Source organism: Mytilus galloprovincialis, chromosome 2 (assembly GCF_965363235.1).
Source record: "Mytilus galloprovincialis chromosome 2, xbMytGall1.hap1.1, whole genome shotgun sequence".
Classification (NCBI taxonomy): Eukaryota; Metazoa; Mollusca; class Bivalvia; order Mytilida; family Mytilidae; genus Mytilus; species Mytilus galloprovincialis.
The window spans coordinates 38,459,244-38,485,411 of NC_134839.1; the positions used below are offsets into that span (position 1 = coordinate 38,459,244).

Consider the following 26,168-nt stretch of genomic DNA (forward strand, 5'->3'; position numbering starts at 1 on the left):
ATGTTTCTGTATATTGAATAAGTTTCTTTATATTGAATTAAGTTTCTGTATATGAAATAAGTTTCTGTATAATAAAGAAGTTTCTTTATATTGAATTATAGTGAACATTTAAAAAGAAATATTAAAGATTTTAAGAACTCTTCTATCCCAATATCTCTGATGATTTTTTGCTGATAATAACTTTTAAACTTTTTTTTGTTACGTTTCTTTTATTTAAACTATATACTCTTAATGAATTTTGACAGATTACAAATTTGAACATGAGATATATGATTTCTATTTTTAGTGTCTGATCCATGTGGTACCCTGAGTAATCTGACCTGTAGTTACGCATGCAGACTAAAAGACAACAGTGCATTTTGTTATTGTCAGTCAGGATATAAATTACTGGCTGATGACCAGACTTGTACAGGTAAATCACTGTTAACCGGTTTTATAGCTATTTTTCAAAATTTTCCTTGGATCTTACTGTCAGACTGCTAATTTACTTTCTAAGCAAAGAAGTATGATATGAAAAATTATCGATAGAAACTAAGGGTGCATATAATAAAGGACTTTGTTGTGAGCTAAACAAAATTGTGTTAATGAAATGAAGAATTGAAACATGAAATGTGCCAAAGAGACAACAACCAACCAAAATGCCAAAAGCCTAAGGCCACCAATTGGTCTTCAACGCAGTGAGAAAATCCTGCAACCAGAGTTTGATTGCAGCTGGCATTAAAAAACAATTATGTATACTAGCTATAGTTCAGGGAAATGAATGCAATAAAACTTTCATCCAAAAAATACAAATGAACCAAAATTTGATAAAAAAATTAAGACTATAAACAAAGGCTAGAGGTTCCTAAATGTATGAAATTATGATAATATTTCATAATGATATGTAACAAAAAACTGAATTAAATGTTCTATTTTTTAAATTTTACCACATCTAAACTTTGAAGTTTATTTTGCATGTTTTGTTTGTAGATATAAATGAATGTGATGATGACAGTAAAAATCTGTGTACAGATAAGTCAACTTGCTCCAATATAGCAGGAAGTTTCAAATGTAGTTGTCCAATTGGTCAGTTTCTGGAGAATGACCAAAGAACTTGTTCAAGTAAGTACCAAATATTTAGAAAGGAAAAATGTTTTTTTCTTTTATGTTTTTACAATTTTTATTTATAATTTTTTTTACATTTTTTTTAATTTTTCTTTATTAAAATGAGACATGACAAACTGCTATTGTTATAATATAATTACAATTGATCCATTGGCAGAAAAATAAAATAAGTCATCAAAACTGAACTAAGAATGGACAAATTGAATTTGAGAATACATTTCATGACATTGCATGGTGACATCATGCTTTATGTACATTTCAGATTGTGATCAGTTTCACTGGGGTGACAACTGTAATAATACATGTAACTGTGGGGCTGGAGCAGAGAGGTGTGACAGAATTACTGGGTGTGTGTGTAAATCAGGATGGCAGGGGACACTGTGTGATGCTGATATCAATGAGTGTAGTGGTGGAGTCAACCCATGTGATACCTCTTCCAAACAAAGATGTGTCAACACACCTGGCTCATTTGTCTGCCAGTGTGTGACTGGTTATCAAAATGTCACAGGAACTTGTACTGGTAAATGAAATAAAAAACCATGATTTTGATTTCAAGATTATTATTAAAATTGTTTTTGGGATACGATTGCTTTCAAGCAATCTGTAGACTTTTACCGCTGACTCAGGGCTGCATTCCCTCGCGTCAACCGTTTTATTCTAAACATTCAGCAACATCTCAGATTCTTATGATTGTCTTGCTTTAAAAGGTAAAAACAAGCAAAAGGATTGAACATAAACAACTTTCCTGTAATGTTCTTCTCATAATCTTCATGTTTGATATTTCCCTTGACTAAAATGCGTGTTTTTAACAACACGGAAAATCAGAATTAAGCAGTATTTATATTTAGTTTTTTATTTTATAAATTTAGAAACACGTCAGAGGGAATCCCCAGTTTTGATAAATGCGAGAGTTCTCTGAATTCCTATAATTCTATTTCTGTCATATAAGAACTGAAGTGGAGTTTTTCTATATTTTACTGTTATGAAACTGATATTTGATACTGTACTCTCATAAAGAAATGGAGAACCATTCATCATATCATTTAATAAACGTTTTTGTTCCAAATCGCAAGTCGCGGGTTTGTTTATGTATTAATGCACATGCGTATAGTTTTCTTGATTTCAAGGGGTATCAGATTGAGTGGTTGCTCTGGATTCCCCGCTTCATTGATTGATTTGAAACTCATGGGATTATTTCTATGTCTGTCTGCTATTGAGGGTTATTGTTGTTGCATAATTTTAAATCGTATGCCTCATTTAAATTATAAAAATAAATGTCCACATCGTAACGGGTTTACCTATAACACCCCTTCAGCCGAAATGGAGTCTTCCATATTATCGTTTCGAGTTGTCTCCCTTCCAGAAGTATTTTCCGTCAAAATTGAAATACAGTACGACTCGTAATAAACGTCGTATTATATTATGGTGACTTGAGTAACACCGGTATCACTCAGATTACAATTCTACCTTGACAAGTAAGTTTGTATTTAGCCTATAAAATACTTATTTAGCCTTGAGAATTGAAAGGTCAGTTTATCCCATTCATACAATAGAAGTTTACCTATGAGGGTCTGAATGGGGTTTACAGAATAGAGAATACATGTAATAGCAACAAAAAATAGATAATAGAGAAAATGAAAAACAAAATAAAGAAAAGAGAATAATGCGGTGCAAAAGTATAAAGAATAACTGTGCAAAATAACTGAAAAGGTAACTGTAATGCAATACTGATAATGTAACGGTCAATGTACAGAATTGATAAATAATCTCGTAACAGAAAGACTAAAAATAGTAAAATCATTTTCATGAGAATTTTACAGAATGAGAGTTATTTTTAAGGCTATTAAAAGAAAAATGGCCTAAAAATTTAAAGAATACAGATATTAAAAAAAAAACCAATCCAGGTCCTCATGTCATTTACATTGTCAAAATATAGGACACACTATTATTATTCCAAGACTATACTAGACATCTTGTCAAACTGGGTTTAAACTAGACATCTAGTCAAACTGGTTTGGTATAACTGACTGTTTCTTGCCCTAGATGTCTATTTCACAGTGACCTTATGTGTTTGTGCTAAGAGTACATTGTACGGTCATATTTATTGATTTTCTGTTGGGACATCACCTACATTGTAAACATGCAAAACAGTGGCTTCAGATTTCAAGTTTATAAGAATCAATATAATCTTTAAAAGTTTATTCTATATGAACTGATATTAGTATAATAAATTAATATTTTGAATTATATATCCTGGTTGATGATGTTTTTTTTTGGGACCAAGATGTTTTCTTCATTCTTATTCACATTATGATTATTTTAACTTACAATGCACATTAAAAATAGAAAAAAAATTCAGCTCTCATTTAAAATATTTTGCAACTACATAATAATCTGTCAAATTTGGTGCAAACAAAAAACAAGACAGTGTAATAGATAACCTGCAAGCATAGTCTATTTCTATTAAGTCAAGCAGATATTTTTTTTTATATCTGAAAAAAAAACTACCATGTACAGAAATATGCAATAAAAGGCCGAAAATAACCCCAAAAATTCAACATTAACAGATTTTGAACAATCGAATGTTTAAGTATTGGTCAGAATATAGGGTTCTGTTGTACTTTAACAATATCACAATAACAATAAAGTGACCTTAATTTTGGACAAGGTAAATGGCATGAAGCCAAATGTATCAACTTCTATTGTATGAATGGGATAAACTGACCTTTCAATTCTCAAGGTTAAATTAGTATTTTATAAGCTAAATACAAACTTACCTGGCAAGGTAGAATTGTAATTTAAGTGATACCGGTGTTACTCAAGTCACCATAAGAACGATCTCAATTTAAACAGAGGAGTGTGTACGGAAAGGAGTCATGCCCACTGACCCGAAGGAAATTAATATTTAAAGAGTTAGAAATGGGGTTCCTCCTAAAATTAACGATGATAAGATACGAAGTGTAATACCTTCTCTCATTCTCAGTGACTGCTGTGGAAAGTAAACTTGGAATTGATAGTACAAAAATAAAATACAATAAGTACGTTTGCTCATACACTTGTATAGTATTGTATCCGGGATAGGCAATTTTTAAAGTTGAGTGACTACTCTGATTATTACATTTTGCATGTGCAGTTGAATTAGTTTTGAAAAATAAATAATACTATCCAGCTGTACCAGGGCTGCCAAAAATGCGTGAGACTCAAACATGTTCATGCTTTTTTGCGGCAGTATCCTTGGATCTATTTTTTTCCTCTTTGTTCTTTTAAATTTTGGCCAAATCTCACGCATTTGCTTATAATGAAAACTATGGCAATCATATCCCTCAGAGCATTCTGCTCTTTGATTTTTCTGAACTATTAGATTTGAACCCCACAAAAATGTCTTCTACAACGATAATGAAGTTTTAAAATTATTCTTGAATAGAACCAAATACTATCAAACCATAAAACATCAAGTAATACAATCTTTGTCAATCAAGTCTCTACTACATTATAAAATGCATTAAATGAAAGGTTACTTTAAAAATTTATTTGTGACAGTTCATCATGTTCATTTAATTCTTTTTGGCACAGAGACTTGGATTTTTTAAACATACAAAAGTAGAAGAAATTGAATCTAGTTTAAAATTCGAGATTTTATTTTTTGTGTAAAGTGTTTGAGGGTTTTAAGTAAAACCTGATTACTTTTTTCAGATATAAACGAGTGTAATAACAATCCATGTGAACAACTATGTGCCAATACAGCTGGAAGCTATACATGTAGTTGTAGAACTGGCTTTACAAAAGATGCTAATGACAAATGTCAAGGTAATATTGATTATTTAGTATTTTGTTGGAAACTTCTACATCAGTTCCAAGGGGTATCACAATCTTATGCATTCTGTGTAATAATTCTACAATTATATTCAGCAAAATGTTGTATGATTTGCTAATATTAAAAAAGAAGATGTGGTATGATTTCTAATGAGCCTCTACAAGAGTCCTAATGACACAGAAATTAACATCTATAGGTCCATTATGACCTCCAACAATGAGCAAAGCCCATACACCATAGTCTGCTGTTAAAGGCCCCAAATTAACAAATTTAAAACAACTCAAATTAGAAAACTAACAGCCAAATAAATGTAAAGAAAAAAATGAATGAAAAACAAATATATAACACAGCAACGACAGACAACCACAGAATTACAGGCTCCTGACTTGGGATAGGCACGTACATAAAGAATGTGGTGGGGTTAAACATGTTATTTAAATGAAAAGACAACTTGATATAGAAAAAGTTAAAAATTCAAATAGAGAATATTTTAAAAAGGTTTTTATGGTCTGTGCGTCCGTCCGTTCGTTCATCCGCCTGTCCGTTTGTCTGTCTGTCCCCCTTCAGGTTAAAGTTTGTGGTCCAGGTAAGGTTAAAGTTTTTGGTCAAGGTAGTTTTTGATGAAGTTGAAGTCCAATCAACTTGAAACTTACACATGTTCTCTATGACATGATCTTTCTAATTTTAATGCCAAATTAGAGGTTTTACCCAATCTTCCCGATCCACGGAACATAGAAAATGATAGTGGGGATAGGGCATCTGTGTACTTGGGACACATTCTTTTTATTGACTGCTTATAAAACAGATAAACACAAAAGAGTAATTGAGTTAAAGAAAGAAATATTATTTACAATTAGTATCAACTTTGAAATGGCTGCCAAAATATATAAAAAAAACTTCAGTCATGTTTTAATGAATTTTGTTTACATGAATAATGAGAAATCTTATTTTGTAGATATCAATGAATGTGACACAACTTTGAACAAGTGTGACCAGAACTGTCTTAATACTCCAGGAAGTTATAAATGTTCTTGTAATGATGGATACATACTCAGCCCAACAGACCAGAGGACATGCGACAGTAAGTTTTTTTTGCCAGAAATCATGCGTCCTGCTCCACTTAGTTGGAAATTAGAATAAACTTGCATTTCATATAATCCTTTTATTATTAAAAAAAAATCATATTGGTTGTTAAAAGGTAGAACATTGATAAAATAATCAGATTTGTGTTTTGGACAAATTTTACTGTTTTGAATAAATTTTACCTTTATTCGTGATACCAGTAAAATATTATAAGATTTGTAATAATGCAATTTATCAAAAAAATCAAAAAGGGCTTTTAAATTTTAATGCACCAATCATGTATGAAGAAATCTAGTTAAAGATTACAATAAATTTGTGTATGCATTGCAATATCTATATATGTATTTATTATTTAATTCACAGTTAAGACTGCATGTTCAGATTTCAATTGTACCGTGCCAGGAAGTTGTGCAGTCAAATCTGATGGAGCAGAATACTGTACATGTCCTACAGGATACAATCTAACCATGACTGATAATATTACTGGAATCTGTGAAAGTAGGTTTTTATGCCACATATACGAAAGTATTATGTTTTCTGGTCTGTGCGTCCATTTGTTCGTTTGTCCGTCTGTCCCGCTTCAGGTTAAAATATTTGGTCAATGTAGTTTTTGATGAAGTAGAAGTCCAATCGACTTGAAACTTAGTACACATGTTTACTATAATATGATCTTTCTAATTTTAATTCAAAATAAGAGTTTGACCCCAATTCATGGTCCAATGAACATAGAAAATGAAAGTACCAGTGGGGCATCCATGTACTATGGACACATTCTTGTTTTATATTTCCCATGATTAGTGATTTGAGACAGTTAAAATTTGCAAAATGTACTCTATGGATATTACTGATATTACATTATTGTTAAAACTTGATCCATCATTATGTTTATAAATTAGAATTACAATTGTTATGGTAAATAAGAATAATCCTTATGAATAAAAGAAATGGGATATATCTTAATAAGACATCAACAAAAATAACCAATATATATATATAATTCTATCTTTATATATCTGACATAAATAAAGAAGGGTATCTTTATTAAATATTTCAGACATAGACGAGTGTGAGCCAAGCAATCCATGTGCTGATATGTGTACTGATAAAACACCAGGGTACGAATGCTCCTGTACCAAAAATGGTACAAAACTTGACAGCGATGAACAAAGTTGTACAGGTTGGTATTTTATTGTGTGGAGAGAAAATTAATGTTTCGTTTTTTTTTTTAAACAATTCTAAATTAATACACTCCATGTAGGAAAAATGTTAAGAAATGGACAAATAAAAAGTAGTTAAACATTAATATAGTATTAAGTATACATTAAAATATTTTTTCTTTACATTATAGTAATACATGTAGTTTGAAAAAAATTAAATATTCATAAACATGATAAATGTGTAGGTCTGTGTGAACTAAAGGCATACAAAAAATTTCATGGTGTTGATATACACACTAAACTGAATTCAATTTTTTTTTTATTTCAAAAGCTTGTGCTGAAGGAGAATGGGGACAGAACTGTGTTGAAAACTGTACATGTATGACAGAAAACACCAATTCTTGTAACAAAACAGATGGAAGTTGTAATTGTAAATCTGGCTGGAAGGGAGATAACTGTGATACAGATATCAATGAATGTGACAACGCAACAATATGCCAGGCTAACTCATTGTGTGAAAACACCAATGGATCCTATGTTTGTATCTGTAATGAGGGTTATTATAACTCTGCAGATGTTTGTCAAGGTTAGTTTTCAGAAATTGTCTTTTTATCTATGAGTCCCCTCATGGGGTGTCCAAGCAATCACATAATTAAGTCTCCCAAACAAAGTTTGGAGACTTATTGTTTTTGGTCAGTTCTTATTATTTTTATTATTCTTCCTCTTCCTCTTCCTCTTCCTCTTCTTCTTCTTCCGCCACTTTAAAAATGAACTTGTCCGCAGCGGTTCTCCTAAACGGCTTGTCAGATTTACTTAGGATTTTACAATATGTTAGACTAATATGTCTAGGTGAGCCATCAATGTTTCGTTTGTGCATTGGGGTCTATTAAGGGGTATTTTTGGGGGTAGAAAGGAGGGAGAGGTTTACTATAGAACCCTATGGGATTTTATTTTCTAAAATTTTCAAATGAATATAACTTAAATACTGTAAGTGATAGATACATGCAGTCTTCAGAAATGATTATAGGACAATAAAACATATCACATGAAATATAGGGGGAGTCCCTGGGGGGTCATCCCCACCCCCTTCAATTTGAGAATATGCTTTTATCTTGTAAACGGTCCAGATCCCCACCCCTAAACCATATATATTCTTGAATGGGACGATAAAACAAATCAAATGAAATTAAAGGGAAGTCCCCGGGGGTCATCCCCACCCTGTTCAATTTGAGAATGTGCTATTATCTTGTAAACAGTCCAGATCCCCACCCCTAAACCATATATATTCTTGTAGGGGACAATAAAACAAATGAAATGAAATAAAAGTGATGTCCCTAGGGGCTCACCCCACCCCCTCTTGTTTGAAAACTTGTAAACGGTCAACATCCCCACCCCTAAACCATATATATTCTTGTATGGGACAATAAAACTAATCAAATGAAATTAAATGGAAGTTCCTGGGGGTCACCCCCACCCCGTTCAATTTGAGAATGTACTATTATCTTGTAAACGGTCCAGATCCCCACCCCTAAACCATATATATTCTTGTAGGGGACAATAAAACAAATGAAATGAAATAAAAGGGAAGTCCCGAGGGAGTCACCCCACCCCCTCTTGTTTGAAAACTTTGTAAACGGTCAACATCCCCACCCCTAAACCATATATATACTTGTATGGGACAATAAAGCTAATCAAATGAAATTAAAGGGAAGTTCCTGGGGGTTGCCCCCACCCCGTTCAATTTGAGAATGTGCTATTATCTTGTAAATGGTCCAGATCCCTACCCCTAAACCATATTTATTCTTGTAGGGGACAATAAAACAAATGAAATGAAATAAAAGGGAAGTCCCGAGGGGGTCACCCCACCCCCTCTTGTTTGAAAACTTGTAAACGGTCAACATCCCCACCCCTAAACCACATATATTCTTGTATGGGACAATAAAACAAATCAAATGAAATGTAGGTAAAGTCTCTGGGGGTTACCACCACCCCCACCTGTTTGAATACTTGTAAATGGTGGAGATCCCCACCCGTAAGCCATATATATTCTTGTATTGGACAAAAAAATCAAATCAAATGAACATGGGACCATATAAATGGCGAGTTATGGGAGCTTTGTTTGGGAGACTTCGTAACAGCATCCTGTTACAATTACTTCTTGTTATTAATTGTTTTTTAAACTAGATAATCAAATAATCAAAAATGCAGTTCTAGATTTTCAAATAATCAAATAATCATGAAATATTTGGTCTGGTTATCAAATAATCACTATAAAAACCCCATGAGGAGGCTCATCTATAACTGTTTTGTATTTCTCAACTTGACTTCAATTGTTTGGTTATATTTATTTATTTCTGATATTGATTGGAAGACAGTAAATAAGCTGCCAGATATTATATTTATAGAATAGAGAGTAATGGTAAAAAAAGGGAATAGAGAAAATTGGCCTAAAATTGAAAAAATACTGAAATGAAAACCTCTCAAACCATGCCATCAGATAAGAGGGTAATATCATAGTATTTTTTTTTATTCCTGATGTTAAATCATTTCCTTTCCAGTATGTGGTTCTAACAAATTTGGTAAAGACTGTGCTCAGACCTGTAGCTGTGTTGTTACCAATACAGATTCCTGTAATAATGTTGATGGTAGTTGTACATGTAAAACTGGTTGGGAAGGAACCACCTGTTCTGTGGATGTTAATGAGTGTACAGTTACTTCCTATATATGTAACACTACATCTAATTCTGAATGTAACAATTTAAATGGTACCCATGAATGCAATTGTGTTACTGGATACCAGAAAATAGCTGATGGAAGTTGCCAAGGTAGGCTGATATTTTTAAGTACTGTAAATTCAAGAATTATTGCGTGCATTTTTATTGAAATTTTGTCATTCTGAACTAAAATGCAATTTTAAATTTTGCAATATTGAAAAAAATCATGTTTTATTCATATTAAAAAAATTCAAAATGCGAGTTCAAATTATTGCGATTATAACCCTGTAGCATTTTTCGCAATAATTTCTGAACTTACAGTATCTATTATTGATGAACCTGTGATTGAACTTATGAGAAAAACTAATTTATAGTTTTAAAAATATAATAACGCAATTGGAAGTTTTACAATATTTTTCAGTTGAACTGTACTTCGACTTTATTATAGATAAAGATAATCTATGTTCCTTAAAACGGTTATTTTCAGCCAAGATGATTACAATTTTTATTTCACGTTTTTGTGCTTCAGCTCAATATTTACTGTGTTTTATACAAATTGGTTTAAAAGCAGCATGTCAGCTATTATTTAATTTTTCAATCATAGTGAACTGGCCATTTTATTTCCTGTCCTGTTTTTCTGTTCATATACCCCCAACTTTACGACCTTCATTATAATGGTGATTTTTTTTCAGAATGTGATAGTGCAAACTATGGAGATAGCTGTTCTCAGGCCTGTACTTGTATTATGGCCAATACAATGGATTGTAACAATGTTAATGGTAGTTGTACTTGTAAAACTGAATGGAATGGAACCATATGTGACCTGGACATAAATGAATGCGATGATGCAACAATTTGTGATAGCATTCCTGAGTCAACTTGTCGAAATTCAGATGGTTCTTACGATTGTGTATGTAATGCTGGATATCAGAAAAATGCTTCTAATCTCTGTGATAGTAAGTCTTGCTTATCAAATTGATGTAAACTGATTTAAGTTGAGTTCTTGCCACCTTTATCTAAAAGAAAATGAAATGTAATATGGATTTCATATTTAAATCTCAACATCTCAGTCATCTATATATATGATATAAATGTGGATTTCATTTTTATCATCTCATTAATGCAGATATTCTGAAAATTTAAAAAATAAGTTATGGATAGTTTTGCATTTTTATGCCCCATTTAGGGACATAATGTTTTCTAGTCTGTGCATTCGTCAGTTAGTTCGTTTGTCTGTTCATTTGTCCGTCCGTTCGTCCGTCTGTCTGTCCCGCTTCAGGTTAAAGTTTTTGGTCGAGGTAGTTTTTGATGAAGTTGAAGTCAGTGCAACTTGAAACTTAGTACACATGTTTCCTATGATACGATCTTTCTAATTTAAATGCCAAATTAGAGATTTTCCCCCATTTTCACGGTCCACTGCACATAGAAAATGATAGTGCGGATGGGGCATCCGTGTACTGGGGACACATTCTTGTTAATTCAAATTCTATTTAAAGCAAAATTATCATGTATAATACATTTGTTTAAACTTCTGCACAGCAAATGACATCTTATAACATTTCTTGTGAGTATGTCTGTACAACAGAGTAGTTTTTAGATTTATTTTGTACAGTTTTATTGTACATCAGTTTTTTTTCTTCACTAAGATTAATAGAAAATATTGAACGAAATTGTCCAAGTGGTTCAATTTTTTAAATTGGTTATGCAGGCCTTGTCTCCAGTTTGTACTCTTTAATATTTTTGTGTTGTTTTATTGCATGGCATTGATGCAACCATGTGCAATTATGCTATTGTTTTTTTTTTCATTTTTTTTATTCTGCTTTTAATTTAACTATTAAACCTTAACAGTAATTAGTAATCTCATTTGTGAAATGAACAATATTTGTACAAATCAATGCTATCAATGTGTGTATGGGATATCATGCTATGTTGTCCTAAATATGTGATTGTAAAAAGTTTCATCTTAATCATCTATTTGGAATATTATGAATGCAAAAGCTCTAGCCTCTTTGTGCTTCATCAATGGACAGAATGCAGGACCTCAAATAAACAGGAGTACTTGTTGAAGCACGTTGTTATAAAGAATAAACTATGTAAATAATTATAAGAATGAAAAGATAATTATAAACTAAATTATTTTCACAGGCAATGAAGAAACATAGAGAATGTGCCAGCCTTTTTTTAAAACTTATTCTTTTACACATTATGACTTGTTAACAGTTAATGGCATTATTTAATTGTTTTCTTATAGACATTAATGAATGTGGAAGTAGTAGTTTGAACAACTGTACAGAGAACGCTTCCTGTTTTGACACAGATGGCAGTTTTGATTGTGTTTGTGACTCAGGCTATACTGGTCAAGGAGATGTAAATTGCACAGGTTAGTTTATTTTATGATCTTTTATTTTTTGCTATCATTTCAATTTTCTGGTCAAGCTTATCAATCTTAACATATGCCTAGTTTCCTTAAGTGAGGTATTTTAAACATTTTAATAGAAATATTACATTATCATTGAATGAAATGGTTGCAAACACACAAATTGCAACAGTTGCCAATATTAAGATTAAGCACAAAATTGTATTATACTCAGTCAAGTTTTTTTAGATGTAGTTAGTATAGTTATTTATGTTTACCAGTTATTATATTAATAAATTACAACATATTTAAATGTTATAACTGAAGCTGTTACAACAGTTGAGCCTGATACTACACAAACAACAGAAACTATTGAAAATCAAACAAAATGCAAACATATACATTGTATACATTAGTATAAATAGTCAAGTATGATAATAATGTTCAATACAACTTGATAAAATGTGATGAAAAAAATAAACATGATGACATGATCAGTTTTTAATATTATTGATACAGCTAGGTTGATTTCAATAAATGATCTGTTATTTTGTATTTGAAAGAATAAACAATTGTAAATTTTCTTAACGGTATTGGCAAATTATTCCACAAGAATGGTCCAGAATACATAAAAGATTTTTTGAACAATTCTGTTTTTGGTTTAGGGAGTATGAGGTTTCCTTGAACAGCATTTCTCAAGGGGTATGGATTTCTGTCTGAAACATAATGAAACTTGTTAGTAAGATATGATGGGGCATCACTAACATATGATATTTTATTCTCTGTCCAACTGTCATCCAGTTTAAGTGTTTGAATAAGGGCGCAGAAGGAGCGAATGGGTCTGTTTCTAGTATTAATCTAGCAACTCTCTTTTGTAAGTTTAATATTCTTTTTAAACCCTCACGCAAGTTGTTATATAGAATAAACTATGTAAATAATTATAATAAGAATAAAAAGATAATTAAAAGAATAAAAGAATAAAATGATAATTATAAGAATAAAAAGATAATTAAAAGAATAAAAGAATAAAATGATAATTATAAGAATAAAAAGATAACTATAAGAATAATTATTTTCACAGGCAATGAAGAAAACACAGAATGTGTCAGCTTTTTTTTTTTAAAACTTATTCTTTTACACATTATGACTTGCTAACAGTTCATGGCATCATTTAACTTTTTCTTGTAGACATTAATGAATGTGGTAGTAGTAGTTTGAACAACTGTACAGAAAATGCTTCCTGTTTTGATAAGGATGGCAGTTTTGATTGTGTCTGTGACTCAGGGTATACTGGTCAAGGAGATGTAAATTGCACAGGTTAGTTTATTTTATGATATTTATTTCATTTGCTACCATTTTAATTTTCTTGTAAAGCTTGTCGATCTTAAGATATGCCTAGTTTCCTTTAATCTTTTCTAAAATTCGTTTTGATTTTCATTTCCTTAAAGCATTTGATTAGTTTACTATGTAGATTGCAGCAGAGTGCACAGTTAGTTTTACTTTGCCCCAAAAAATACATGAATTTCATATATATTTCACATCATATTTCTATAATTTGCTTTTGTAAATTTTAGTTTCAAAGGAATTTGTAAATAGTGAGACTATATGTATAGTCATATTTCAAATTAGTCCGTGTTGTTCATTGTTTGTGTTTTTATGTCATCTATAATAAACATTATGTTTACTGCTTTTATAATATTGTTGCAAGTGAGGTATTTTAAACATTTTATTAGAAAAATTACATTATCATTGAATGAAATGGTTGTAAACACACAAATTGTAACAGTTGACAATATTAAGATTCAGCACAAAATTGTATTATACTCAGTCAAGTTTCATGATACGTAGTTAGCATAGTTATTTATGTTTACCAGTTATTATATTAATAAAATGTTGGGACTGGTTAAGTGTGTAAAATACAGGTCTTTGCACAACAATTTTCCATTCAGAAATGACATTAAGTTCATATATTTTACATCATATTTCTTTAGTTTAATTTTGTAAATTTAACACTTTAAATAAAATACAGTAGAAGATAGTAAATTATTATTTATAGACATATTGCTAGTTAATCTTTGAGTTACAATGTCAGCTACAATAAGTATGATAAAAAAAATTCATGTCGGTTGTTTAAAGGTAAAACATTGATTTAATTATCAGACTTATGTGTTTGGATAAATTTTACTGTTTTGAAATTTGTTACCCTTTTTCTGGATACCAGTAAAGGATTATAAGATTTGTTATAATGCAATTTATCAGAAGATCAAGAAGGGCTTTTAAATTTTATCAAGCACCAAAAATGTATGAAGAAATATATCAAAGAAGAAATCTAGTAAAAGACTACAATAAATTTGTGTATGCAATGCAATATTTATATATGTATTTATTATTTAATTTACAGTTAAGACTGCATGTTCAGATTTCAATTGTACCGTGCCAGGAAGTTGTGCAGTCAAATCTGATGGAGCAGAATACTGTACTTGTCCAACAGGATACAATCTAACAATGATGGCTGATAATATTACTGGAATCTGTGAAAGTAGGTGTTTATGCCCCATATACGAAAGTATTATGTTTTCTGGTCTGTGCGTCAGTTCATTCGTTTGTCCGTCTGTCCAGCTTCAGGTTAAAATATTTGGTCAATGTAGTTTTTGATGAAGTTGAAGTCCAATCGACTTGAAACTTAGTACACATGTTTATGATATGATCTTTCTAATTTTAATGTCAAATTAGAGTTTGACCCCAATTCACAGTCCAATGAACATAGAAAATGAAAGTACCAGTGGGGCATCCATGTACTATGGACACATTCCTGTTTTATATTTCCCATGATTAGTGATTTGAGACAGTTAAGATTTTCAAAATGTGCTCTATGGATATTACTGATAATATTTACATTATTGTTAAAACTTAATCCATCATTATGTTTATAAATTAGAATTACAATTGTTATGGTAAATGAGAATAATCCTTATGAATAAAAGAAATGGGATATATCTTAATAAGACATCAACAAAAATAACCAATATATATATCTAAAGGGCATTACACAGTCTTCAACAATAGATGCACCTTATAACATTTCTATATTTTCATTTTTTTTAAATGCTACAGTCATGAAGTTTGCAAGACATGCAGGAACTCTGATAATATTAATGTCAATGAGTCTTTGATTTCAATAAAACACAGAAATGCATGAATAACAATAAATGGTTCTTGTAATTCTAAATAAATCCCTTCACCAATTGAATTTTAATGACTACAGACAAAGATCAAAAGAAAAAGAAAAACTAATAATGATTCATTAAAATCTGAAAAAGTGTATTTCACCAGAAATTTCTATTATAGTATCTTTAATTTATAGATGACATGCAAATGCTATCCATATGTGTAAGGGATATCATGCTATGTTGTCCTAAATATGTGATTGTAGAAAGGTTCATCTTAATCATCTATTTGGAATATTATGAATGCAAAAACTCTAGCCTCTTTGTACTTCATCAATGGACAGAATGCAGGACCTAAAAAAAAACAGGAGTACTTGTTGAAGGACGTTGTTATACAGAATAAACTATGTACATAATTATAAGAATAAAAAGATAATTATATAAATAAGAATAAAAATATATTTATACGAATAAGAATAAAAAAATAATTATACAAATAAGAATAAAAATATAATTATACGAATAAGAATAAAAAGATAATTATCAGAATAAAAGAATAAAAAGATAATTATAAGAATAAAAAGATAATTATAAGAATAAAAAGATAATTATAAGAATAATTATTTTCACAGGCAATGAGGAAAACATACAGAATGTGTCAGCTTTTTTTTTAAAACTAATTCTTTTACACATTATGACTTGCTAACAGTTCATGGCATCATTTAACTTTTTATTGTAGACATTAATGAATGTGGTAGTAGTAGTTTGAACAACTGTACAGAAAATGCTTCCTGTTTTGATACGGATGGCAGTTTTGATTGTGTCTGTGACTCAGGGTATACTGGTCAAGGAGATGTAAATTGCACAGGTTAGTTTATTTTATGATTTTATTTCATTTGCTACCATTATAATTTTCCTGTCAAGCTTGTCGATCTTAAGATATGCCTAGTTTCCTTTAATCGTTTCTAAAATTCGTTTTGATTTTCACATCCTTAAAGCATTTGATTAGTTTACTATGTAGACTGCAGCAGAGTGCACAGTTAGTTTTACTTTGCCCCAAAAAATACATGAATTTCATATATATTTCACATCATATTTCTATAATTTGCTTTTGTAAATTTCATTTTAAAAGGAAGTTGTAAATAGTGAGACTATATCTATATTCATATTTCAAGTTAGTCAGTGTTGTTCATTGTTTGTGTTTTTATATCATCTATAATAAACATAATTTTTACTGCTTTTATAACATTTTATTAGAAAAATTACATTATCATTAAATGAAATGGTTGTAAACACACAAATTGTAACAGTTGACAATATTAAGATTCAGAACAAAATTGTATTATACTCAGTCAAGTTTTTTGATACGTAGTTAGTATAGTTATTTATGTTTACCAGTTATTATATTAATAAAATGTTGGGACTGTTTAAGTGTGTAAAATGCAGGTCTTTGCACAACAATTTTCCATTCAGAAATGACATTACGTTCATATATTTTACATCATATTTCTTTAGTTTAATTTTGTAAATTTAACACTTTAAATAAAATACAGTAGAAGATAGTAAATTATTATTTATAGACATATTGCTAGTTAATCTTTGAGTTACAATGTCAGCTACAATAAGTATGATAAAAAAAATTCATGTCGGTTGTTAAAAGGTAAAACATTGATTTATTTATCAGACTTATGTGTTTGGATACATTTTACTGTTTTGAAATTTTTTACCCTTTTTCTGGATACCAGTAAAGGATTATAAGATTTGTTATAATGCAATTTATCAGAAGATCAAGAAGAACTTTTAAATTTTATCAAGCACCAATCATGTATGAAGAAATATAGTAAAGAAGAAATCTAGTAAAAGATTACAATAAATTTGTGTATGCATTGCATTATTTATATATGTATTTATTATTTAATTTACAGTTAAGACTGCATGTTCAGATTTCAATTGTACCGTGCCAGGAAGTTGTGCAGTCAAATCTGATGGAGCAGAATACTGTACTTGTCCAACAGGATACAATCTAACAATGATGGCTGATAATATTACTGGAATCTGTGAAAGTAGGTGTTTCTGCCCCATATACGAAAGTATTATGTTTTCTGGTCTGTGCGTCAGTTCATTCGTTTGTCCGTCTGTCCAGCTTCAGGTTAAAATATTTGGTCAATGTAGTTTTTGATGAAGTTGAAGTCCAATGGACAGAATGTAGGACCTCAAATAAACAGGTGAACTAATTGAAGCAAGTTGTTATATAGAATAAACTATGTAAATAATTATAATAAGAATAAAAAGATAATTATACGAATAAGAATAAAAGGATAATTATAAGAATAAAAAGATAATTATCAGAATAAAAGAATAAAAAGATAATTATAAGAGTAAAAAGATAATTATTAAAATAAAAAGATAGTTATAAGATTAATTATTTTCACAGGCAATGAAGAAAACATACAGAATGTGTCAGCTTTTTTTTTTTAAACTTATTCTTTTACACATTATGACTTGCTAACAGTTCATGGCATTATTTAACTTTTTCTTGTAGACATTAATGAATGTGGTAATAGTAGTTTGAACAACTGTACAGAAAATGCTTCCTGTTTTGATACGGATGGCAGTTTTGATTGTGTCTGTGACTCAGGGTATACTGGTGAAGGAGATGTAAATTGCACAGGTTAGTTTATTTTATGATATTTATTTCATTTGCTACCATTATAATTTTCCTGTCAAGCTTGTCGATCTTAATATATGCCTAGTTTCCTTTAATCGTTTCTAAAATTCGTTTTGATTTTCATTTCCTTAAAGCATTTGATTAGTTTACTATGTAGACTGCAGCAGAGTGCACAGTTTGTTTTGCTTTGCCCCAAAAAATACATGAATTTCATATATATTTCACATCATATTTCTATAATTTGCTTTTGTAAATTTCAGTTTAAAAGGAAGTTGTAAATAGTGAGACTATATGTATAGTCATATTTCAAATTAGTCAGTGTTGTTCATTGTTTGTGTTTTTATGTGATCTATAATAAACATAATTTTTACTGCTTTTATAACATTGTTGTAAGTGAGGTATTTTAAATATTTTATTAGAAAAATTACTTTATCATTGAATGAAATGGTTGTAAACACACAAATTGTAACAGTTGACAATATTTAGATTAAGCATAAAATTGTATTATACATGTATACTCAGTCAAGTTTTTTTTAAACATAGTTAGTATAGTTATTTATGTTAACCAGTTATTATATTAATACATTAGAACATATTTAACTATTATAACTGAAGCTGTTACAACAGTTGAGCCTGATACTACACAAACAACAGAAACTTTTGAGTCAACAGCAACAGAAAAAGGTATCTTTTCCTACCATTTGAAATTTTTTGTTGAAGTGTGTCAATTTCAAAAAATTGCCTAATTGTGTGGTTTGTGGTTAATACTTCTTTCATAACATTTTGAGAGGAAATCGAAATCTAAATCAGCAAAAATATGATAATTATTTGTTGTTGGTGAAAATGAGACAATTTGGATGATTGAAAAAAAAAAAAAAAAAAAAGGAATATGTACATCAGGAAATAAAGTTTGCCTAATAAATTATCATTAATTTATAGGATATTTGGATAACAAAAAATACAAATAATAAAAGCACAGCAGTCATTATTGTGCTGAAAAGATTTGTATCAAAATATGATTTGATTTCCACAATAATGTTGGGGACTGGTTTAGTGTGTAAAATGCAGGTCTTTGCACGATAATTTTTCTATTCAGAAATGACATATATTTTACATCATATTTCTTTAGTTTGATTTGTAAATTGAACACTTTCAATGAAATACATTAGAAAATAGTAAAAGATTATTTATAGACATATTGTTAATTAATCTTTAGTCAGCTACAATAAGTAGGATTTTTACAAACAGTAAACTTACTACAATTAATGTAACTAATGTCTTCTAACTATTTTTATAAGAAGTTAGGATTTGCATTTGAATTAAATAATTGTAAAAATGTCGAAAATATTGAGATTTACACATATAACTGTAACATACTGAAACTGATCTTCATAAGTAGTAGATGTTATTATTTATTTTTTTACATGTAATTATATTGATATTTAACAACCTTTCATTACTATTATAAATGAAGCTGTCACAACAGTTGAGACAACAACAGAAACTTTGGAGTCAACAACAGCTGAAAAGGGTACTGGATCTACCACAGAGAGATTTACAAAACAGACAACTGAAACCTCTTCACAAAGTATGACAGCACAAACTACTGAAGCTTCAACTGACATTTTTTCTACCAACAATTATTCCGGAACCACAGCAGGAAGTGCATCCACAGAAGGCACTGCAACTGAAACCTCTGGAACCACCACAGAAGGCACTGCAGCTCAAACCTCTGGAACCACCATAGAAGGCACTGCAACTGAAACCTCTGGAACCACCATAGAAGGCACTGCAACTGAAACCTCTGGAACCACCACAGAAGGCACTGCAGCTCCAACCTCTGGAACCACCATAGAAGGCACTGCAACTGAAACCTCTGGAACCACCACAGAAGGCCCTGCAACTGAAACCTCTGGAACCACCACAGAAAGTACTCTAGTCACTAGTGAAAGAGAAACTTCAACAGTCATTGGTACTGACATACAAAACCCTGCAACACAAGGTGTCACAACCATACAAACCACTGAAGTTTCAACAAACAATGGTTTATCTACACATAGTATAGAGATCACATCAGACAGTGTCAATGCAACTCAGAGATCTGAAGCCACTACAGATAGTGTCACAGTCATTGATAGTACTGAAGCCACCATAGAAAGTACCACACGTACTATAAACACTGTACCACAAGGTACCGGAACCAGTTCAGAAAGTAGTGTGACCACACAAGACACTCAAACCACAACATCTATGCCGTCTGGTACACAGACAACTGAGGATTATGAAGTGACAACACAAGAAATATCCACAGTTGATTTCTCCAGTAGTGAAGGTACTTGAGCATTCTATCCATGCTCTCCTCTTTTTACTGATTATTGGTGATTTGCTGATTTCAAATTTCCAATGTTAATTTCTCTCTAAATTCTACTTTAGAGGCGATTTGAATTTGGGTTTTAATGGTACTTCTTCTTTTTCAAAGTTTTTATGTTTAAATTGGTCTCAAGAGCTCTATGGCTATCACATATCAAAATACTATTTAAATTTCTTTCATTGACTTTTTTAAAATAATACTTGTCCACAATATTTCAACTGTTACTTTAAGGGAAGAAAGTTTTTTTTTCTCAACAGTCACTACCAGCTGTTACTAATTTCATTTAAAATTCGTTATAGATTTCATTTTACAGGAGATTCTGTTATGATTTTGGTTTCTTTTTCATGTTTTGTTCTTAATTGATACTGAATTAAATAGGGTTTAAACTTTTTTATGTCACAATTTATGATAATTATGTTGATTAAGATCAGTTCCATATCACTTAAAGTTAATTTTGCATTTTATGTTTTTATTACCTTTAATTATTTTTAAACTAAATAGTTTGTATTAGATATATTTATAATGTACCTTATGTTGAGAAAAGCTTTGTCCTAATTTGTGTATATATGTCAATTGTAGCAACATCATCAACAGTTCAATCTACAGGTAAAAGAAATCAACCTACCCAATACCTGAGTTTGCACAACATCTTATCTTATTAATTTTTGTGTGAACAATCTTCCCTGGTGTGACTGAATCTATGTCTACTTCTTTTTTCCTTTATTTTTCATAATCAATCATCTATTACAGACTAGGGGAATAGCTCTGGTAGCATGGATGTAGGCGATTACATACAGAATCAGACAAAGATGACGTCACAAACATAAATACAAATTACAGGCAAAAGGGAAACAACTCTTCTTACACACAGAAACATACTCCGACCATACATACTGATATATAACATTCCGCCCCCAAAACAAAAATTTACTAAAATTTTACAATGATCAATATGTTAATGTGTTAAAAAAAATACAATTTATAATCATTTCCAAAATTGAAAGTTTACAAAAATAAAGTTAATCTCACTCTCTACACTCTAGTAACCATTTTAAAACAACCATATCAACGCTGCAAAACCGAAAGTCTGGCATCTCGGACTCCTCCCTCGGATGACCTTATACACACATTACTTTCACACAAACACTTACAGTGATACACACATATTAATGGCATTTCCTACTAAAAAAACAGATATCATTATAAAAAGCTGAATACAAATTTGATAGTATCATCAGAGACCTTAAACTCTTAAATTTAATAAGGTTTTATTTATGATAAAATATCACACCGCTAAATGATAAACACATTCACATTAGCTTAATTTCAAAATAAACAAATAACGTAGATCTCTGGATTCATAAAATCAACATAGTTAAAAATTAAATGTTCTCGTACAGAATAAATTTATCATCTTTTCTTTTAAATAGGTCTTCTTGGAAATCTTTAATACCATAGTGATATTCCTAAATCTCTTTAATTTAAATAACATAGTCAATATAGGTTACGACGGAATGAAACACAACAGCAATAGTCAACATAACGCAATACACATTACACGTGTAGTAGTTCAACGGATAAATCTGGGTCAACATTGAGTAAACAAGAAAAATTTTCCTTTAAATAGTGAAATCAGAACTTGAGTATGCATGGCGATACAGTTATCACCGATACAAATTAAATAATGTCAAATTAATTAGTCATTTGTAGAATAGCAGATATATAAAAATGATCCAAATGTTATAAAAATTAAATACTGTATGATGCAACACGATAAATCTCACGTGCTTTCTGGTTGCAAACGGAATACATGTAGACATTCATTAATAATTCACAAAGACAGTACGTATACGAGACGAGACATGGTCTGTTCTTCTTCTTTTCAAAAATCAATTTAAATGTTGTTATTATAATAAACGTTCAGATATAAATTTTCAAATACAATTAAAGTGTTCAGCATCAGGCGGCATCTATCAGGAGCCATCAGGAACAGTCAGTCAACTTCACAAGTTAAAATATCCAAAATCCATTGAAAAACAAAATCCAGAACATGTATAAAAATTATTCACGATCGTTTAGGGTCCCCACCATATTACAGACTAGGGAAATAGCTCTGGTAGCATGGATGGAGGCGATTACATACAGACACTTTTTAATCAGACAGAGATGACGTCACAAACATAAATACAAATTACAGGTAAAAGGGAAACAACTCTCTCTTACACACAGAAACATACTTCGACCATACATACTGATATATAAAACATCAATAAATACAGGTGTAGTTGATTGAATCATAACTAAACCTTCATACACAAAAAAAATAAGAAAAGCGTTATTAAATAATAATGGTAAATTAAGGAACAAGATATCTTTGCTTCTTGTCATGTTTTCATGGATGATCTTCTAAAGATAAACTTGTTGTTTCCAACAGAAATATAACTTTTTGAGAGACTAACAATTATAGCCACGGCCTTTGACCAGAATATGCATTCCCTCTCAATGTATTTTATTGTTTCTTTTCTCTTTGGAAAGAAGTTAATGTGAAGATGGTGCCTGTTGAACTTTTATTTCATACTTAAACATCATGTTAACGTTTCCTTTCATCTTTCACCTTTCTTCATTAACTTGGAATGGTTTAACCTGGTGTGTATGTGTGTGTGTACAGTACTATTACTGTACAATTTCCAAACTTATAATTATGTGTTTTCCCCTCCTTCTGAAATCAAATTTGTGTTTTGATTGCTTATATTTTATTGTATTCATAAACTATTGTTTGTTATAGTCAGTCAGATGTTATATGATTTTCAGTGTCTTGGGTATCTACCCGTACTCTTTTATAAAGAGAAGAAATTAATGTTTTAATTACACTTGGTTTTTTTTTATCTGTATGTTTTACTGTAAGATTCAGCAGAATAATTATCCAAGTTTAGATGAAGAGTCCTGCAAATAAATCAAGTAGTACATTTAAATGAACACATATTGCCATTAAGGAAGTTCGCTTGTCATGTTTTTGAATTTTTGTCAGATTTTGGGAATCCTCTGGTTTTATCCATTTGAATGCCTTAAAAAAATTTGCCCATGGACCCACATTTTTCTTTTTATAAATCTTTTACATGTATCATTATACGCCATCTGTAAAAGTCTTATAAAATCTTTGTTATTTTTGAATAGTTTTTAAGGACTTAAACTTGTCAATGATAAAGCTATGAAAAATCAACAGAGAACATTTTACTGCCAAAATTTCAATGGCTTATATCTCCAAAACAATCTTGTTGGATCAAATATACAACAAAAACACAAGAATGTTTGAAAAAGAAGAGTTATGAAAGATTTTTTCGAAAATAATAACTAAAGATTGATAAAGACAGACAAGTACAACATTTAAAAAGTCTTCCACGAATTTGACATGTTTGAAAATTCTAAATTTATATTCAGCTGATGTCTGCTCTATGGTTGGGTTGTTGTCTTTATGACACATTCCCCATTTCCATTCTCAATTTTACATTTGACCTATATTTATTTTTGCTCTTTTGGGTGTTCATAGTGTTATGAAAAGCTTGTAATTTTGAAACTGAGTAGCGAACTTCCTTAAAAGAACATTAATTATTGTTCAGATAAAAAAAGGAAGAAAAATCTGCAGTATTAGCTTTCTTATATTACTCATTTTTTGCTTGAAATTTATATATTAAAAACATTATGTTGGTTAAACTTATATAATATTTTGAATTTTATTATTCTTGTTGATACTGTTAAAACAGAACATGGGTAAATTATTTTTATACACTTTGGATCATTTTGAATACTTTGGCAATATTGCTGCAGTATTTATGGATAACGATTTTGGTGAAGGGTTGATGTGATACACAACAGAAGATCCAATGATCAGGTGTAAGAAGTGGAAAAGCTTCACAAATCCAATGTTGTTCTGGGTTCAAACAGGTTTGTTACGCTTAATGAAAAGAACATTTACATTATATTATGCTTGAATTTATCAAAATTCTATTTTGCTACTTAAGCTCTAGAAACAACAACTGAAGGAATTACTACACAAGAAGCTACAACTGAAGAAACTACAACGCAAGAAGCTACAACACAAGAAGCTACCACAACACAGGAGGTGACAACAGTTAAGACAACAACTCCAGAAGCAACAACAAAGGTTGTAACAACAAAAAGTGAAACAACTGAAACAACACAAGAAATAACAACACAGGGAGCAACAACTACTGAAGGTATCCAGGAACTGAAGTTCAAGATTTTAAAAAGAAGCTGCATTATTTTTCTTTCAAAACAAAAATTTAAAAAAATCATTTTAATTTCTTTTCATATAAAAATTGCAATAGAATGAAAATAAAATTTTTAAAAAGATAAATTTGATGAGAAAGTATTTATGAATATTGTTTTATTTTCTTTTGGTCGAATTCATTTTAATCTTTATTCATTATGTTCTATAACTGCCTAAAGTTGGCAGTTTAGATTTTTTTTAAATGAGTACAGATGTGGATTATTCTTTTTGATACAACTGTCATATATACTTGAGAACTAATTTAGGAAAAGAAATCCTTCTGGAAAATAATTCTGATAATGGAAATAGTTAGAAAATACACAATCATTTAAGTTTCAATGTACGCTTCTCGTTGTGGTCCATTAGTAATTGTGAAACCATTTTTATATTTGGCATTTTTATTCATTTGTATGTACATACATTTCATAATCATTTTTAATATTTGTAATTATATATTTTGTTTTGTAATTAGCTAAAATAAGTTGTCTTTGATATTTATGATATGATTTTTGTTGCTTATAGCCACTACTGCAGTCCAAACTACAGGTAAAGTCCCTATAATGCACTCCCCACATCCTCTTATTAGCAATGTATTCTGTATCTTTGTATAACTGCATTTGCACTTGATTATATGGATTTACTTGGTACACATTTTTGTTCTGAATTTCTTTCTATCTTTGTTTAATATTTACATCTATCTTTTGGAGTTTGTTCTTGAATTGTCAAAACAATTATGATAGTCCTAGTAATATCCATGTTATGGTTCTTTCATACTGTGATAAAATCAAACAACTTGTTCAATTTTATCATTTATGAATATAAAAATTTAGAATTCTCAAATGCTGGAAGACTTTTAATATGTTGTACTTGTCTGTCTATTTCAATCTATAGTTATTATTTTAGAAAACATCTGTTATAGCTCTTCATTTACAGACATTCTTCAGAGTTTTTTGTATATATGATACAAAATATAAATGAAAACCATAAATACATATTTTTTGTTGCATTTAAGAAATTTTTTTTTCTTTTTTTACAAATACATTTAGATTAAGAAATATTATGGTTAAATGTGATTGAAAAATAGTATTGAAGTAAAATATTTATGCTATGCATGTACCCTTTTTCTTGAAAGTTGATTAATAGAAAAGTTCAATACTTTTGTAAACAAAACTTTGTGTTATATCTCAATTTCTCATTTAATTATAATATCAATTGAATGACTCAAAGTGACTAGAATTATTGCAATTCTACTTGACCATTCTTACTTCCAATATCCAATAACTTTTAATATAGCTTTTATAAGTATTGAACAGATTTACAGCAACCAAAGACTTGGTTAAAATAATAATGTTTAATATTGTTAAAAGCTATAAAAAGAAAATCATAAAAATACTGAACTCAGAGGAAAATTCAAAACAGAATGGCAAAATCAAAAGGTCAAACATA

General features: G+C 30.1%; 1 protein-coding gene across 2 annotated transcripts in view; it reads left to right on the forward strand.

The window, feature by feature from the left end:
• The window catches only part of LOC143063546 (uncharacterized), an 84,407-nt gene that overhangs the window by 40,788 nt on the left and 17,451 nt on the right, over positions 1-26,168 (forward strand). For both annotated transcript variants that reach the window (XM_076235751.1, XM_076235752.1), the window contains exons 22-42: positions 287-412; positions 970-1,101; positions 1,367-1,624; positions 4,798-4,911; positions 5,874-5,999; positions 6,365-6,499; positions 7,056-7,178; positions 7,490-7,744; positions 9,717-9,983; positions 10,565-10,828; positions 12,124-12,252; positions 13,417-13,545; positions 14,630-14,767; positions 16,135-16,263; positions 17,321-17,458; positions 17,938-18,066; positions 18,679-18,747; positions 19,538-20,395; positions 21,014-21,040; positions 24,454-24,669; positions 25,245-25,268. In XM_076235751.1, the coding sequence (XP_076091866.1) occupies positions 287-412; positions 970-1,101; positions 1,367-1,624; positions 4,798-4,911; positions 5,874-5,999; positions 6,365-6,499; positions 7,056-7,178; positions 7,490-7,744; positions 9,717-9,983; positions 10,565-10,828; positions 12,124-12,252; positions 13,417-13,545; positions 14,630-14,767; positions 16,135-16,263; positions 17,321-17,458; positions 17,938-18,066; positions 18,679-18,747; positions 19,538-20,395; positions 21,014-21,040; positions 24,454-24,669; positions 25,245-25,268 (3,786 nt within the window). The remainder of the gene's footprint in view (positions 1-286; positions 413-969; positions 1,102-1,366; positions 1,625-4,797; positions 4,912-5,873; positions 6,000-6,364; positions 6,500-7,055; positions 7,179-7,489; positions 7,745-9,716; positions 9,984-10,564; positions 10,829-12,123; positions 12,253-13,416; positions 13,546-14,629; positions 14,768-16,134; positions 16,264-17,320; positions 17,459-17,937; positions 18,067-18,678; positions 18,748-19,537; positions 20,396-21,013; positions 21,041-24,453; positions 24,670-25,244; positions 25,269-26,168) is intronic.